The sequence below is a fragment of the Brachyistius frenatus genome, unplaced genomic scaffold (genome assembly GCF_029030835.1).
Source record: "Brachyistius frenatus isolate BFR_SWC_R1_liver_20210118 unplaced genomic scaffold, ASM2903083v1 Contig_172, whole genome shotgun sequence".
NCBI lineage: Eukaryota > Metazoa > Chordata > Actinopteri > Embiotocidae > Brachyistius > Brachyistius frenatus.
This window is the reverse complement of record NW_027210771.1, coordinates 142,501-161,775: the sequence shown is the minus strand read 5'-3', so window position 1 is coordinate 161,775 and position 19,275 is coordinate 142,501. Positions and strand designations below refer to the sequence as shown.

The following is a 19,275-nucleotide window of genomic DNA, read 5'->3' as shown; positions in this document are numbered from 1 at the left end:
CCTCCACGACTGGTTTTAAACAGTCCCAGTGGTTCTGTCTCAGACACTAACTCTGTTCTAACTAACAGATAAATGAACCTGATGGTGAATCTGACACATGAACGCATCATACTGCTGTTATCAGCATCCTGACTTCAGCTCACTGACCGGACGGTTTCAACATATTTGAATGTGTATTTGACTTTTCCTGCTGGTTTCAACATATTTGAATGTGTATTTGACGTTTCCTGCTGGTTGCTGAGGTTCAGTAATATTAAGTCGTAATGAGCACAAAACCTCAGTGACTTCCACCTCTGTTTAAAAAAAACCAGTCCAATCCACAACAGGTAAGTGATGTATGAGGAAATAAAGGAGTGACAGAAGAGATAACAGAGAATATTATACAGAATGAGAACAAACTGAATGTCATGTGGCTCCTCTGATGACATGTATCCTCTCAGCTGTATGATGGGAGGACTGTGATCTGACCTGCAGCTGTGTGCAGGGAGGATGTTGTCCTGCAGGAGGTTTGTTGGCGGCGTTTCGTTCTCCTCTGCAGTCTGAGTTCAGAGCAGCTGGAAGAAAAGGACCCAGTCGTTGCTATAAAGATGTGACAGCGCCTCATCCTGCTGCTGTTTCAGAGTGGACGAGGTTTGGATCCGAATAATAACTGCAGTGTGCTGAGGGCTCGTCTCCCTGCAGCTGGACTGGAGAGAGTTTTAGTGTCTGAGGATGTTGTCTTCATCACTGAGAGAGTAATTAGTTCTAACTTCTTCATCTTCAAACAGAGGTTGGACTGACACATTGCTCTTCAATACAAAACTGTTAGTTCCTCTGATTCACGACAGGCCGGTCAGCTTCTTGAGATCCCCCTACTGGTCTGTAGAGGAAGTGCAGCTTCTTTAGATCCCCCTACTGGTCTGTAGAGGAAGTGCAGCTTCTTGAGATCCCCCTACTGGTCTGTAGAGGAAGTGCAGCTTCTTTAGAGCCCCCTACTGGTCTGTAGAGGAAGTGCAGCTTCTTTAGAGCCCCCTACTGGTCTGTAGAGGAAGTGCAGCTTCTTCAGAGGCCCCTACCAGGAGGACTGCATGTTGAGCTGAATTCTGTAAATTGATATTGTTTTGCTCTTTTTTATTTAAATGCTTTTCAGTGTTTAATTATTTGACACCCAAAGTTCCACCTGAAGCAGGAAGTCGTTCTAAAACTGATAAAAACAGTGAATTCATGTGAGTTGTGTAGGAACTATTTCCTGATGACACTCGGTGCTCCGACGGTTCTCCAGCAACACAGGTTCACGTTTGGATGAAATGTTTCTGGGAACAATGAACAGTAAAGAACATGACTGGGACATGCTTGTTGTTGCCACGGCGACTCATGAAGATCCTGAGTTTGACAGGGATGTTGGAAAAATGTGCTGAAATGTTCTTTGTTTATTTGTTTGTTTATGCATCGTGGTCACATGATTCATTTCCTGCTGCTCACCTGCATCTGTTCAGGACCTGCTTCTAGGTTTTCCACTTTGAAAACTTTTCTTGTTCCGGAACATGTTTTACTTCCTGTTTTATGTCCGTTTCCTATAACTGCAGTGTGTTCAGCTCCTATTTCTCTGTTTCCCTTCTGTTACTCTCTTGGCCTCCATCCTGTGTGAGCACACACACACCCACTGGTCTGCTTCACCTCCAGTTAGCTGCTCTTGTCTGAGACTCTCCGTCCTGTCAGACCGCCAGCAGCCGCTAAAGATGCTGAGGAGGTCCGATCTATTTAACTCTGCTGCTTTACATGCTCTCACTGACATGGCCTACATTCACTCTGAACACACACACACACACACACACACACACACACACACACACACACACACACACACACACACACACACACACACACACACACACACGCTCTATACTTGTGAGGACACTCAACTTAATTCCAACCTTAAACCAGGTCTTAACATTCACACTGTAACGTTCTGATGATCTAAACGTCCTCACAAACTGTTCTTCCTCATAAATATGGTTTTCGACAGTTTCCTCAGACGTAGGCAATTATCTAAGTTATGAAGGCAATAAAATTACAACATACTAGCTGAACATCCAACCAAACACGAACCTCCATGACCTCTGACCTTTCTGTAAACGTCAGCAAACACGTCACAACTTGTGAACTGGAGGCTGATAAGACGATTCAGAGTTGTGAGGTGGTGAATACCACAAGAGGACGCCGTTCATATGGACTCTCCTCTGAACACGGTGAATATGACCATGTCTGAATGCAGCAGTAGATATCTGCTCCTAATGAAAAGATAGTCTGCAGGTGTGTCGGGCAGAGGGCGGAGCTTCTGTAAGGAGGGAAACTGAGATTGATCTTATCAGGCCAAAAAGTCACTGATCACAACTTATTCACCAGAAATCATTTGTTTGTGATGGAAGGGTGAGTTACTGAAATAAGGAAGTAGAGCGGAGGACTGTTGAAAAGAGAGGACGGAGGAAAAAACCGTTGTGGTGGTGAAATGTGAGCAGGAGATGGAGCAGAAGGTTGGAGTGAGGCGCTATGTGGTGAGCCTCGAGGAGCGAAGACATTTAAATAACTTAGTGATGATAATGAATTCCTCTTTTTTACAATGCTCTTTGCAGACTGACTCGGACCATTCAGAGATTTCTGAGGAGGTTCATCATCAGGAGACAAACTGGACTGGAACGAGTCGACGGCTTCGAGTATGTTGGGGGATCGGACTGCAGCGAGCTCGGCTGCCTGATGGTTACTAAGCGTGGACGCTGTGGAGACGATCAGCTGACCAGGTGTCCCACTCAAAAAATCATCCTGAATGTGGTCCATTGATCTTAATCTGGCTACATGGTTAAAACAGAGTTAAATAAATTACAATGTAAATTGTAGGCTTAATAATAATTGATATCTGATATTCATCCTCTCACTCCTCATCCTTAATCAACCATCAGTGATGTCATCAACCATCAGTGAGGTCATTGAGCTGGGGGAGGAGCCAGCGGTGGATCTGACTGATCTGATTGGAAACCTGACGATACTACGTCCCGCCCACCGATAGCTGTAACCTGACTGCACCACAGGCCTGTCAATCAAACAGACACGCCCCCAAAAACAGGTCTTTTTTTAATCTTCTTTTCTAATGAATGAGGGATTATTTTCAGATGGACCTCCAGAAAACTAATAAGAAGGAGTGACTTTAGCTAACAACACCGAGATAACTGATGGACACATTTTATTCACTTTGGATTTGATGAGAGAAGTTGAATGGGAGTCTATGGAGCCGGAGGCTTTTTGGAGCCGACCTCTAGGTAGGTAGGTAGTTACTAATCCCCGAGGGGACATTTTTTCGCTACAGCAGCATACAGAAGCAATAAGATAATAATAGAATAATAGAAAAGCAATAAAATAGCAGCAAAAAATATTAAATATAAATATAAAATGCACAGTATGTACAGTATATACAGTACAGTATATATTTATATATATTATATACAAACAACCAAGAAACACAGTCACCAGTGTTATTGTTATGTGATGTATTTTGCCAGAGGTGAGTTATTGTACAGTCTGATTGCAGTGGGCAGGAATGATCTCCTGTATCTGGAGTGATCTCCTGTATCAGGAATGATCTCTTGTATCTGGAATGATCTCCTGTATCAGGAATGATCTCCTGTATCAGGAATGATCTCCTGTATCTGGAATGATCTCCTGTATCTGGAATGATCTCCTGTATCAGGAATGATCTCCTGTATCTGGAATGATCTCCTGTATCAGGAATGATCTCCTGTATCTGGAATGATCTCCTGTATCTGGAATGATCTCCTGTATCAGGAATGATCTCCTGTATCTGGAATGATCTCCTGTATCAGGAATGATCTCCTGTATCAGGAATGATCTCCTGTATCTGGAATGATCTCCTGTATCTGTCCTTGTGACAGCGGAGCTGGAGGAATCTTTTGGAGAACGTCCTCCTCTGTCCCTGCAGCAGGTGGTGGAGAGGGTGGACAGGATTATCCAATATGGATAATAGTTTGTTCAGCGTCCTCCTCTCCACCACCTTTTCCAGGCTGTCCAGTTTGTAGCCGATGATGGAGCCGGCCTTCTTAACCAGTTTGTTAAGTCTGTTGGTGTCTAGTGGCACTCGGTGGTATTGCAGTTGAAGGCACTTCTGCATCAGGACCATTTTACAGACCTGGAAGCTACGAGCACTTTTGTATAAAGTCTGACTTCAACCTAACCAGATATCAGTGTAATGCAGACCTGAAGACAGACTGCTGAACTCATTATCGCCTCCTAATGGACAAAGTGGTGTTACAGGATTCACTTTTTACAAATTAAACTTTGATAAAATCCAACCGGCCAAAATGTCTCATAAATTAGATTTAAACTTCAGACATTTGATTGCATGACATTTAATAACAGTTAACAACATTTCTGTTTCATATTAATCTGTTTGCTCATAATATATAATTAAAAAAATTACTCAAAAACATCTTACATTTTCATGTAAGATGATATATAAAAGGCTTTTGTTGACATTTTAACTGTCGTCTAAGTTTATGATGTGCAGAGATCTCAAACATCAATGACATCGTCCTGTTTCTAACCCCCCCACCCTCCTCCCACACACACACACACACACACACCTTCTTCACTGCTTCTCTCTGACAGACGACACCAAATGAAGAGTAGACAGTAGTTCCCATTCCATTTATTAGATATGATTTATAAATAGACACACTCAGACACATATCTTGAAAGTATAAAAAAAATACAAGATTACAGGATCTTCTAGATATTTTAGTGAGGTCTCTTTTCTTTGCCTTTGACATGTTATTTTAATTTGAAAGACAAACATGGAAAATTCATATATTTTTTGTTACACAGCATAGTAGTTTTCACTTTCATCAAGCAAGTTACTATCATCAATGTCAAATGAAGAATGAGATCAGGGGATAGAAAACAGAACCACATGCAGCCAGCAACTTTTCACTGAACCCGAACACGACGCCCGACAGCTTTCAGTGAAACAGATTTTCTTAGATGTGCTTCAAGTTTCATTTTACTTACAAACTCTAAGGAAAGTTGGTATCACAAGGGAAAACGCTGAAATAGAGAAAAATGATTGAAGATTGCGGAAAACAACATAATCAACCGTTAGTGGGGACTGACTGACAGGTTCACATCTTCCAGACATGTTGAGTCAGCTGTCAATCAAACTATTATTAAACAGTTGGTATATTAGCATTTCACATATACAATATTTCTGGCTAGGCTATTTTTTTTAAACTTTTTTTTATCAACTCAAGTTTCAGATTTTTATCAGTTTGCTGGCAGGAAATTTGAGATTTAGGATGCTACAAAAACAAAGTCAAGAAATGTACAGTACCTTAAAAAAGAACGAGGCAACGTGGCTAAAGTTGCATTAATAAATGTTTCTAACGTTCATTGAGTCTGGTCTGCTAAAACCAAAGATGACAGTAGAGGTCACACACATAATAAACGTAATGTAGAGCAAATACACAACTAATGTCTTCCTTAAGCATTAATGTTCCACATAGTTCCTGTGATCAATGACTCCTGCTGCTATTCACATACTTTTATTTGTAAATATATCTAAAATTACAGCTCGTAAACTTCGATATTAGAGGAAATTGCATGATTTGTTGGTGTTACACCAAGTTTTCTTTCAGTAGTAGATAACTCAGTATTCACAGTGTTTAAAACTGAACACTACGGCCGACGGCAGCCGTGTGGTCGGTATCTGGCACCGCTTCATTATTCATCTGGAAGTTTCTCTAAAGTCCGGCACCGCTTTAGTCGCTCCGCAGAGCACAAATGAAGAACCAGTGAACGAGCGTTTCTCCAAAGCAAGCTGTGCATGAAGCACTTCGACCAGAGCAACATGCCACTTTGTGCCTTTTTAAATGAATGTCTCAAGTAGCACGAGAATGTCGACATATAATCTCAATTATAACATTTCTTTTACAGATATATATCGTATCGTATCATATCATATCATATCATATCATATCATATCATATCATATCATATCATATCATATCATATCATATCATATCATATCATATCATATATCATATATCATTTATATCATATATATAATTTGTTCTACTCTCTCTGCAATAATGGGTTCTTAACTCATGAAACAACTTTGCATAGAAAGTATTTATGTATAGCTTAGAAAATAATGTTTCATACTTTCTGCATGATGAAACATGATGATGATGTACTCACAGAAACGGACAAGCTCATCGGAAGTGGTTTTTAAGTTTCAAAGAACATACAGTACTTTCTAATAGTTTAAAAAAATCCAAACACCAGGATGTGGCTTTCGGGAATGTGTAGTCAGAGTTCATGAGCAGGATATGGTTGAATGACATGTGGTGGATAAAAAGTATGTCCTTCTTAAAAAGGTTCAAATAAACAATGTCCTCGTCCTGCACCCAACAGGAAATATTTTGATAAAGAATAATACTGACCAATCAGACATGAATATATATCTTTTAGATAACAAAATACTTATCTACAAATGTTTGTAACTGGACTGATATATAAATATGTGTAACAATATATATGTATTTCTATACATATATATTTACAACAAAAGGTGCACTTAAATGATGTCATCGAGGAGATGTGGCGTGCCGACCCAGTCCAGCGTCCTGGGCTCTGAGGCAGCCATAATCATGCACATAAACTGTTTCCCAGTCCTCTTATCGATGGGGTAGATCGAAGTGGGCGTGAACCTTCTGTTACTCTCCACAAACTCACAGAGTTGCTGGTACACCTGCGGGTACTCGTGACGGAGGAAAACCCCTCGAATCCGCAACTCCCGCTGGATGTTGATGAAACAGATCTCGCGGGCCTTCCGGCCTTCCTCTCCCTCTTTGTCGATATCAGCTGTTCCAGGGGGCGGAGTCAGAATCAGTGTCTCCATGTCACTCTCTTTCTTGTGGACCTTTTTCTCCGGGCTGAAGGAAGCCAACGCTACCTTTGCATATTTCCTGACAGTTGGAGCTTGGTTTCTTGGCGACGGCCCGTCGGGCAGCTTCTCTCCGACAGCAATGGATACATTCAGGATGAAACATTCATTGGGGTCGTACTCCTTCCCCGCCTCCTGCAGCTCCTTACAGTACTCTCCGAGGTTGTCCCTGAAGCTGTCCAGCTCTCGGAGGGACAGGTACGTGGGAGACATGAGTAAACTGTCCAAGCCGTACTGCAGGAAGCTACTGGATGATGAAGGGTTTGGAAAACCGAGGAAGAGAACTCCTCTACCTCGAGAAAGGTAGCCAACTTTGGCGATACGCGAGAAGGCTTTGTGGACTTCAACAGTCTCCCGGCAGTGTTTGATGATGTGACGGCAGGTGCTGCCGATTCTTCCGTACAGGCAGCTCTCTTTGTGGATGTCCCAGTCCTCCCTGCGGCAGTTGCGTGAGCAGTAGTAGGTGTAGCAGCTGTGGCAGGACTTAAAATACAGGCAGGCATTGAACAGGGTCTCCGTCCTGCGGCATTTGTTGTTGGAGCACATCATTGTATCGTCCTCGTCTGGGCTCTGATCAGGGGAGCACTCGTCTGCACTCTTCATGGCATCGCTGGCTCCGTCCATATCTCGAAAAGGATCCGGGTTCATCCTGATGGAGGTCGGCTGCTTGTCCAGAGGAGCTGGTTCCTCTGCACCGGCCCTCGAGCTCTTTCTGGACAGAGATACCGCTTCCTCCTCGTCAATTAACTTCTTCAGCTGGTCCAAAATATCCTCACTGGCCCTTCTGCTGGGTGGCTTGTAGTCAGTCACCAGATCCGCCAGGAGCTCATCGAGTTGCTCAAGGCTTTGTTGAAGTGAGGCGTTATCATGTGTCTTCTCTTTGGTTGAGCTTTCAAACTCGCGCGGGGACATTTCTGGACCGTGAGTGCTTCTAGAGTCCAGAATGTCCCAACTGGCAGACCGTCCTTCAGCCTTGTTAAGGTTTCCTGGTCGAATGTCGTTATCTGTGATCGTTATCTCCGGAGTGACGAACCACAGTTTACTAGCGGAGCTCTTTGACATCTCAGTGGGGCTTTTGTCAATCAGAGAGTTGTCCGACATGGATAAGGCTGCGTAGCGTCTTGGCGAACTGGACAGATTGACTACGACTGGTTGTGGTTTGTCAGCGGCGGCTGAGGCAGGCTTCCTGGAGTCCAGGAGATCGTCGTAGCTCTGACCTCGCTGGACAGGAAGAGGTTGTTCCCGCTCTACACGCGAGTTCAGGATACTGTCCCAAGACCGTGAGTAGGATTTGGAATCGGTGCCGATCCTTTGAGTTTCAACACATGGGTTGGCGTACCACGGAGTTAACACGGGCTCCTGCCGGACTCTGGTTGGAGTGACTTGAGATACGTAAGAGGCAGGATTGGTGGAGTAGCCTGATGCATCTGAGCCGTACCAGTCCTCTGTTTGTGCCTGAATGACTCGAGCGTGTCTCCGGCCCTCTGTATAATATGCCTTTGCTGGAACATGGTGCTCCGGTGATGTTTCATACATGTCAGTGGAATAATAAAACCGCGGTGGAGCCGTCTGAATTTGATAAGACCGCGGATCGTCTCCGTAGAATATTCTCGCTGGAGGTGTTTGTATGATGTACGGCCCTGGTTTATTAGCTGCATAGGGTTTGGGATACCCTGTCTGCACAGAGTAGGGATAGGTCTCCACCTCAGGGTAATACGCTCCTGGAGCTACAGCATGCACCATTCGAGTCCTTGGATCTTGCACATATTGCACTTTTGAAGTATACGCTTGTCCCGGTGTGTAACGTTCATCATGATAGTAAGAGCTGGGTTGTGGAGGAGCGGTGGTGACGTACCTCCCCGGGTCGTCTGCATAAAAGAACTTGGTTGGCACATTCGGGCTGGAGTGAGCCCTGCGTTCTCGGCCGTAGTAATCACCTGATGAAGGCATCCTCTGCAGGGGGATTTCCATGGGCTGTAAGTAACTATTTGGCATGCTGCGGGAATATTGATAAGCCTGCCGACTCTCTGTACCCAACGAGTCAGTCGGAGTTGGTGTCCTGGAGTAGGAGAAGTGGCGTGGCACGGTCAGACTCCTGCTGCCCCCACTGTGGTGCCTCTGCCGGGGGATGTCCATCTGAGGTGTCGCTTGTTTCCGTCCTGAATTATGTAAGGCTCCGTCATCGGGTTTGATGTCCACTCGACACCTCACATGAGGACTCGTAGCTGGTTTATCCAAACTTCCATCCTCATAACTATCAGCAGGATAGTGAGGTGAGTATCGACTGCTGTCACTCATTTGAGGCTGCAACTTGATGGGATGCACTTCATGCATATGAGCCCTACTTGCTGCATAAGAAGACTCACTGTGTGGTGATGCTTCCGGTCTCCAGCGGGAGTCTCTTGGAGCCCTTTGAGACTCTCTGCCCTTCCTCCCTGAAGACGAGGACCCTTCAAAAGACACAGGAGTGAGGCTGGTCTGTACCCGAGGGGCACTTTTAGACCTAGTCCTTCGTTTTTGTTCAGGGACGACGATGTCACTGGTCATATTTGGAGCCACAGGCTGAGGGGTTAACCTGTGGCTGAAAATGTCTGGAGCAGAAAAGCGGTACCTCTGCTGGCGGCCCAAGGCGTTCCAGGCATCTTGGTTGGCTGCCTGCCAGTCAGCCTTCCTGTACGGCGAGTCCATCGAGTATTTGTGTGATTTGGGGTACTGCAGTGACATAAAGTCAAAGGTACGACAGAACCTCTTATTGACTTTTTTTTTACTGTCCTCCAGTGTGCTGTAATTTAAAGCATCACATTGTTTTGAGGGTTGCAGGGACTTGTAGTGTGAAGAAATGGGGATCACTTTTATATGTTGACGCACAGTTGATACCAGTAAGTCCGGCAGGTCTGTGCGTGTCATCTTAAAGGGATTCCTCTAGTTTTCTCCATCAAGCTGCTTTAATGCCCATGTGGCCTGCAGGAAGAAACAGAGAATCTCAGTCAGTGACTTTCATCTGGACATTTAGTTTCCAACAATGCATGATGAAGACATTCATTAAGATGAGTTGTTAGCAGGTTAGTTTCTAACCTTTAGCTTTGGCAGCAATACTACAGGTTATATTTTAGAGTCATTTAAGGAGATTCCACATGGTTGGATTGGTTGGAGGTGAAAAAAGAGCAGTAGACTAGTTCAGACATGTCTCACAGGGACACCAAAAGATAATTACTATTTAATTATGAGAATTCGTTTCTTGACTGCATTTTCAGTATTCCGCAGAAACATGAAGAAAACGTCAACATAATGTTGTGACCCGGAGGCCAAGAGCTGCTGGTCTGATTCATGGTGTTAAAAAAGTGGATCCCACATCTCTGTATGTATTTTCAAAGGATAAGTTCCTTGATCTCCTTGATCCTTGATTTGTAGTGCATATTTGCCATAGAGTCAACTGTCTCAAAACCCTTGAAGCTATAAAAACATAAAAACCACAAGACGCAAAGCAGTGCTTGAATTATTATGGCCTGAAGGTCGACATATAATCCAAATCTGATGCCGAAACGGCTTTGAAAAGAGGATGCGTTAACAACATATTAAACTTCTGTGTTGGTTTTGTGGTGATGTGGAAAGTGAATGTATGCTGTATGTTAAAGGAGTGAATGATTGGACCCTTGAAAAAAAATCTCTGTTCTGATGAAGCTAATCCAGTTCGTAATGACTAAAATTAAATGAATGCAAATTTAAATTAGTTAGGAGTAATAGAAAGGGCGGGTCCGTTTAATTGGTGATTGTTGTCACTAAAAGGACTCACACTTTCAGAACGTCTTCACTTTGAAAAACAGGATTTGGGCACAAAATACTAGGAATCAGTCTGAGATCACACGTTTCTACTCTCTGTCTCTGAAACAGGAAATTCTTTTGAAGACTAAAATAAGTTCCTCTTGAAGAGTTTTTATCTCTGCACTGTCTTCAGTGAAATCAAAAGTCTGAAAATATAAACACGAGTGTAAATCTGTATGAAACCTGCTGGTCATCAACTAATACAGTCGGTGTCAAGTTCTCCAGTTAAAACTAGGAAAACTTGTAGTTTTGGAATCATTCATACTTCATACTACACAAGTTAACTTGATGAGCTGCAGAGAGGAACAGACAAGTCCTTAATTATAAGTAACATCAGTAACTGTAAGAGGATCTGTTAGAGCTACAGAAACATGTTTGTGAGCTACATCTAAGAGCACCGGCACTGCAGTGTTTAGCCTGTTTTAATGGGTCACAGCAGTCTGCTGGTGAAAGAAGACAATAAGCAAGCAAACACATATGAATTATTAGCATCTCAAATATTTCTAAACTAGATTTGAAAAGGTTTTTATGGACAGATATTGAGTTCTTGCATGTTCGACCTCGAGGTCAAAGGACAGGAACACAGCAGAGGTGGAGCTTCGCCCACCGTGAGACATGCAGAGGTCAGAGGACAGAAACACAGCAGAGGTGGGGCTCCGCCCACAGTGAGACACATCGATCAGAGGACAGTAACACAGCAGAGACTCTCATGCTGAGCTGGAAACAAACGGCTGCTCAGAAAATAGGTCAATGACATAAATATAATATTTTCAGTTGGACCGCAACAGAGGGGGCGGAGCTATAAATAGTGTCTGTCACTAAGAGATCAAAGTTACACCTGACTTTTCAAATTAAAAGCCTTGCAGTTTCAGGTCCAAAAGGTTTTTATTAAATCTGATATGAGAACGATTTATTGGACACTTTTCAAGCAAATTTGTCGACACAATTGAAAACATATTTGAAGCTGTTGTGATAAAATGTGTGTTGAGTATCAGTTTGTTATTGTTCACATAAAAGAAGCTGAATCAGCTGGTTTGGGTGGAGCTCAACTATGTGAATAAATGTTCCTGACCGTGAGGAGCTCTCAGTAACATACAGAGGGCTGGGCAACCCTTTAGAGAGGGATAATAGTTGTCACTCCTCCAACACAAGCGGAGTCGTGTTGCTTCCGGTCACTGCTGGTTTTTACAGTGCATTGTGGGTAGTGCACTGCAACACTGCACCATTGGCACTGAACACCCTTGAAAATGTCTGCCTCCCTGGGCAGAACTAATTCCTCCTCTGTGGACTCCTCCTCCCCCAACATCAGCAGGAACCAGTGCCTGCCCCATTTATTACTGACTGATCCCCATCGTCTGATCATCTGTGCTCCATTTCTGTTATTCTGCTTTGTCACATTTTACATTTTCATTCTGTGAACTCTTTCTGTCTCTGCTCGTCGAGAAGGAGGTAAACGGTGATATTGAAGGAGGACTGCTCACTTCAGGGGCGGTTCCAGTTTTATTTGTGTTTAATGTCTCAATCTGCTCTGTAACGTCTTTCCTTTTACTTCACACATGCATCTTATTTTAGTTTGTTTCTGTTTCTTTAATTTTAATGTTTTAATCACGTTTTTAAATTTCTTTTTATTGTGTTTCTGTTGCTTGATGTTTTCATGTATGTTTTTATAAAAAGCACTATGTTTCGCTTTGTTGTTGAAATGTGCTCACAAATGAAACCTGCCTTGTCTTCAGGTAACAGCAGAATCAGAGCGGTTTGCAGAGGAAAGCAGATGTTTACTGATGTTTTCCAAAATGAAAAGAGATCCTGATGTGAAACCGAAAGAGAGACTTCTAATTAAATGAAGTACTATTTCAAGACTGAGGAGCTACATGATTCAGAAAACTCATGTTTTTAGTATTTATGTCAGTTTTGGGTTCATTGTAAAGTTTTTTTTGGTACCCGAGAGTTTGTGTGTAACGTGAGAACGAAGTGTTTCTGAATGAAACTGTTATGGAAAGAATGAAGACAGAAGTTTAAACACCTGATCGACCACTGCTTTCTGTGGCTGTGACGCTGGCCGACATGTTTGGCTTCAGTCCGACTCAGCTCCTTCTCCTACTTAGAAAAGTGATGTGAAGAAGGAAGTTTGTACTAAAAGACTTTGAACGATACTCAATGTGTCTCTGTAAGACCGGTGAGTCAGGAGAAAGTCTTCTTCCCCGTTGACAGGAAGAGATCTTTGAATGTGAAGCAGAGGATTTGCAGCCAGTGAAAGCCTCAGTGGGGTGACATAATATTTCTGATCTTTCCGCTGAGATTATTAACACACACTCTTCAGATAAAACTATGAAATACACACTCTATCACAAAAGAAATACGGACTGATATTTGATAAACCAGCAAACAATGATTTGCATTAGTCGTCAACGAATGGATAAACTGCAACCAAACGATAACTGGTAATGCTGGTAAATTTATACCTGTACTAAAATCTTACATGTTAAACTGAGCATGAAGAACATCTCAACTGCAGTTACTGTTTTCACTCAGCAATTATTCACAATCGTTTCCACTTCATCTTTAATGTGAAACATCTGTGCAGGAAGTGATAAGAAGTGAACAGATGAAAGTGTGAGGAGGTAAATGAGCTGAGAAAACATGCTGCTTCGCATAGAGAGTGATTCTCAGCTGCATTAAGCAGCACTAAGTTCATTAAAGACAGACAGCTGTTTCTTTCAGTGCGTTTTCAGACACTTATTCACCATCTGCTGCTGGACGGTCACAGATGAAAGCTTCACCTGTTTTAATGGGATTTATCAGACAACAATCTCAGTTACACAGTTATATGAGATCAGAACATCAAACTGTGAACAACACTTTCACTTGGTATCTGTCTGTCCTCAGTGTTACTGACCGATGATGAAACTGTGAGTTCAATGGAACGATGTCACGCTTGGAGTCAACCAATAGGATGCCAAGCTTTCAGTGAGACGTACCAACACGATGAAATGACTGCAATGAGGTGTCTTATGTGTACCCAGAGATCTGATTGGTCAACTGAACATCTGGAACAAATCATCATGACATCACACCCTGCTCATCACTAGAAATATCACCACCTCCTCAATGAGAAAATAGAATTATAATGAACTTTCATATAACATGTAATATAATATAGTTTCTACTTGTTATAGTTCTATTAAATGACCCATTTGGTGAAGTCGCGTCTCTTTTGGTCCTTTTTGGTCGCTCTGAGCACCCGTACCGTAACACCACGGATAGTCACGCACTTACAATCCTAGCGGCGGCTAGCTGGATCGGTTTGGTTAGAACACACGACACGGAGCTAAAATGTTTAAAACACATGAGAACATGGATATCTTTATTCATCAGATATCTTTGTTCATTAAATATCTTTGTTCATCAGATATCTTTGTTCATCAGATATCTTTATTCATCAGATATCTTTGTTCATCAGACATCTTTGTTCATCAGATATCTTTGTTCATCAGATAACTTTGTTCCAACCAGACTGAGCTAGCTGAGCAGTTTGGTGTTTCTATGTTCTGTCAGTTGGAGACTAGAAATCCTCTCTGTTGCTAAGTGGTTGCTAAGGGTCGGACTACTTCCTGGAGTAGTAAACATTGCATACGTTACATAAGAGTCTACTGATTGTTTTCCAGTTGTTATTCATACCCTGTGTGTTGCCATGGAAACAGTTATCACGCTTACAAAAAGTTGTATATTTTGAGAGTGAATTGCTCCATAACATGAACATATTTAAGATTACATGTTTTATTTATATGGTAATGTATAATCGCCAGCGCCTCGGTCCTGAATGCATCACTCTCATGCCAACAACGACGTTAAAACCCTCGCTTAATCACAATCACTTCCTGTTTGCAGTAAGGCGGTCACATGATGCTGAAGAACAAGGTCAACGGGAGAAAAGTCACAGCGCGTCTTTCACTGTGATGAAATGAGGTTACATGTCATCCTCCTATGTTCTGCCTCATGTAGCTAACGATACACTTGGATTTCAAAATAAAGGCGGTGATATTTAGCAGTGTGCTGAGAAGGAGCAGAAGGCTCCATTAGAATTCCTGCAGTGAGCTGTGCTTTGTTGCAGCTCTGTGACCCACATCACTGCACATAAAGCAGCTGCTAGTTGAGGGTGAAATAATTTGGGCCTTTCAGCCCAGAGGGGAGATGAAAATGTGTTACTCAGATCTCATCAGCATCGGACCAGTGGAGTGCTTCAATCTTAACCTTAAATCTTTCCATCACAAACAGGAAACTGACGGTTTTATTTTAAAGTATTTTATTTTGGTGGTAACTGTGACCATTGCTCTAATTTTAAAATCCAAAAGTCTGAGTTTGCCGGTGGGAACAAACCTGTGAAGCGTTTTGTACCTAAACTAAATACTGTGTAATATATTTTATAAAATACTTTTTCAAGGGAAGTTAAACATTTATCTGTAATTGGTTAAAACTCCTGCATCAGGAGGGGTCTTATTTTAGCAGAGGTTTAATTACAGCTACATTAACAGCCTGTTATATATAGCCTGTTAATAGTAGAGTGATCAGATCAGATATGGAAGTGTTCATGTAAAATATCCTTCAGCAGTCTAGTTGGGACGACATTTAAAAGACATGTTGATGATTTACAGATTAAATAAGTGTTGAAGTTGGAGAGAAGTTCTCTGATATAAATCAGTGAAAGTTCATGGGAACAAACCTCTGAATTTTTCTGTGAGAACTATAATTTATTTGTATAAAAGCTTGTGAAATCATCTACTATCAACTATTCTCTAACTATATAATCAATAATTACTATTAAGAGCTGCAGAAGTACAGAGCGGTCACTCAGCTACAGTCTGCCAAGAACGCTCAGGTTCTTCTATTATTGATGGAAAGTATGTAGTTGCAGCATCGCAAAGAGTTTTTATTTTTGTTTTATTCTTTCCTGCTTCTACAATGTCTGTTTTAAAGGGTGCATTGATGAACTGCATCCCAGATGGAGCCTCCTCTCATTCACTACCTTCTTATCTTAGAGTGCCATGAAGTGAGGCTGCAGCGCTATCAACAAGCTGTGAAGACGGTGGCTCCACACTCTGCTGATACATGATATTAAAGTAAATTATAATGGAATCACTTCCTTTAATTTGGTTACAGAGGTCTTCTGTAATAAATAGTTTGTTTTGTCCGGGATTAGACTCGGTTAGAAAAACAAATCTTCTGGATTATCATTTATCAAATCATCTACTGACAGATTTCCACGAGACAATAATTAATCGTTCAGTCAAATTTTAGGATCTGAGATCTGAATCATCTGATCAGTTTTCTCCAGAACGTTTCTCAGTAATCTTTAAAGCCTACATGTTTGTCTGGACTCAGCAGACACCGGCGAGATGACACGGTGAGGTTACATATCATCTATGAACGTGTCCCATAATTCATTCTGTTCATGTGCCTCTTATTTGATGTAAAAACAGAATATCTTTGGTTTTGACTGAATGAATTTGCGAATGTTTTCCTGGTCTTTTATATAATCTTAATGACTTCAGATGTTTTAGAGATGATATGAAACAGTTAATGCAGTAATTTGTGCTCGTTTCTTTGAACAATCGGTGTTCTTTCAATCCACAAAACCAACTTCATCTTGTCCTCTGAATGAGGTGAAAAAATATTAGTGACCTGGAAATATTAACATTCTTAGCTAGTCGTTTATACTTTGGTAAAATCTTGATATTGTCTCATATGTTCCTGCTTTAAATTGTCTTTTAACACAGTTCACATGTAATATTTGCAGACCAAGGTTTTATGATTCTCTCAGTCCAGAGAAGATGGAGCAGCTCCGGTACATCCGGCTTCAGCTGTTTCCTGCCTCCGTTTGTAGGAAGACCTCCTGAGTGTCTTTAATTCCTCAGATATACAGTGGGTACGGAAAGTATTCAGACCCCTTTCAATTTTTCACTCTTTGTTTCATTGCAGCCATTTGCTAAAATCAAAAAAGTTCATTTTATTTCTCATTAATGTACACTCAGCACCCCATCTTGACAGAAAAAAACAGAAATGTAGAAATTTGTGCAAATTTATTAAAAAAGAAAACCTGAAATATCACATGGTCATAAGTATTCAGACCCTTTGCTCAGTATTGAGTAGAAGCACCCTTTTGAGCTCGTACAGCCATGAGTCTTCTTGGGAATAATGCAACAAGCTTTTCACACCTGGATTTGGGGATCCTCTGCCATTCTTCCTTGTAGATCCTCTCCAGTTCCGTCAGGTTGGATGGTGAACGTTGGTGGACAGCCATTTTCAGGTCTCTCCAGAGATGCTCAATTGGGTTTAGGTCAGGGCTCTGGCTGGGCCAGTCAAGAATGGTCACAGAGTTGTTCTGAAGCCACTCCTTTGTTATTTTAGCTGTGTGCTTAGGGTCATTGTCTTGTTGGAAGGTGAACCTTCGGCCCAGTCTGAGGTCCAGAGCACTCTGGAAGAGGTTTTCTTCCAGGATATCTCTGTACTTGGCCGCATTCATCTTTCCTTCAATTGCAACCAGTCGTCCTGTCCCTGCAGCTGAAAAACACCCCCATAGCATGATGCTGCCACCACCATGTTTCACTGTTGGGATTGTATTGGGCAGGTGATGAGCAGTGCCTGGTTTTCTCCACACATACCGCTTAGAATTAACGCCAACAAGTTCAATCTTGGTCTCATCAGACCAGAGAATCTTATTTCTCATAGTCTGGGAGTCCTTCATGTGTTTTTTGGCAAACTCTATGCGGGCTTTCATATGTCTTGCACTGAGGAGAGGCTTCCGTCGGGCCACTCTGCCATAAAGCCCCGACTGGTGGAGGGCTGCAGTGATAGTTGACTTTGTGGAACTTTCTCCCATCTCCCTACTGCATCTCTGGAGCTCAGCCACAGTGATCTTTGGGTTCTTCTTTACCTCTCTCACCAAGGCTCTTCTCCCACGATTGCTCAGTTTGGCTGGACGGCCAGGTCTAGGAAGAGTTCTGGTCGTCCCAAACTTCTTCCATTTAAGGATTATGGAGGCCACTGTGCTCTTAGGAACCTTGAGTGCTGCAGAAATTATTTTGTAACCTTGGCCAGATCTGTGCCTTACCACAATTCTGTCTCTGAGCTCCTTGGACAGTTCCTTCGACCTCATGATTCTCATTTGCTCTGACATGCACTGTGAGCTGTAAGGTCTTATATAAACAGGTGTGTGCCTTTCCTAATCAAGTCCAATCAGTTTAATTAAACACAGCTGGACTCCAATGAAGGAGTAGAACCATCTCAAGGAGGATCAGAAGAAATGGACAGCATGTGAGTTAAATATGAGTGTCACAGCAAAGGGTCTGAATACTTATGACCATGTGATATTTCAGTTTTTCTTTTTTAATAAATTTGCACAAATTTCTACATTTCTGTTTTTTTCTGTCAAGATGGGGTGCTGAGTGTACATTAATGAGAAATAAAATGAACTTTTTTGATTTTAGCAAATGACTGCAACGAAACAGAGTGAAAAATTTAAAGGGGTCTGAATACTTTCCGTACCCACTGTAAATCTACCTCTGTAGCTCATGAGCCTGAAGCTTCACCCTGCAGCAGTGTTTCCGTGACAACCAGATGTCCTGCACGTCGTTGACTTTGTGCTTTTACAAACAAATGTTGTTGTCAAGTGTCTTCAACTCTGTGTTACATCGCTGTAACCAGCGTGACCTCTGACCTTTCTCATCAACAAGGTGTTTCCACTCAGACCTGCTGCTCACTGGAAGTTTCTTTAATTCTACAAACTACCATCTGTCCTCCAACGTTCATCACCGTAAACTACAAACTACCATCTGTCCCCCTCCAACCTTCATCCAGTCAGAAGAACGGTTGAGCTCATGACTTTATGAAGTGAATGTTGGATGAGAGAACTTCACCTCCAGTAAGACGTGACATCATGAAGCACTTTAATGCTTCTGACGGCTCGTCTTCATCTTCCTGCTGAATGTCAGATCGACACTACTGACGTTTTATTAAACGTTTTATGACTCACACTGGAACATGTGATTGGTTCATATCATCCATCCATCCATCATCCATCCATCATCCATCCAAAGTATGAAGTTCGTTCATCAACCTGACATGAATGTCTGTGGACGGAGGAGCGAACAACAGGAACGACATGCAAACTGCACACAGTCCAGGTCCGAACCCAGAACGTGTTGCTAACCACGTCGCCACCGTGCTGCACTGAGGAGCTTCGCCTCAGCTTCAGCTGCACTTTTCTTTAGTGCACAATGTTAGCAGCTGTAACATTAGCAGCTGTAACATTAGCAGCTGTAACATTAGCAGCTGTAACAGCCATTAAACCGCTGGATGAACCTGCTCGTCTCTACAACTACAAACTACAACTTTCTAAACCAACAGTTTGACTTTGTTCCATAACTTTCTACAAAAAACTACCATCATGGCGTCCTGCTCAGACATGA

At 42.3% G+C, this 19,275-nt stretch overlaps 1 protein-coding gene across 1 annotated transcript in view; it reads right to left on the bottom strand.

The window, feature by feature from the left end:
* Positions 1-4,679: 4,679 nt before the first annotated feature.
* Positions 4,680-19,275, bottom strand: part of ajm1 (apical junction component 1 homolog) — a 17,202-nt gene continuing 2,606 nt past the window's right edge. Inside the window, exon 2 of the mRNA XM_069717295.1 lies at positions 4,680-9,949. Within this exon, the coding sequence (XP_069573396.1) occupies positions 6,620-9,895 (3,276 nt within the window). The 5' untranslated portion in view covers positions 9,896-9,949 and the 3' untranslated portion in view covers positions 4,680-6,619. The remainder of the gene's footprint in view (positions 9,950-19,275) is intronic.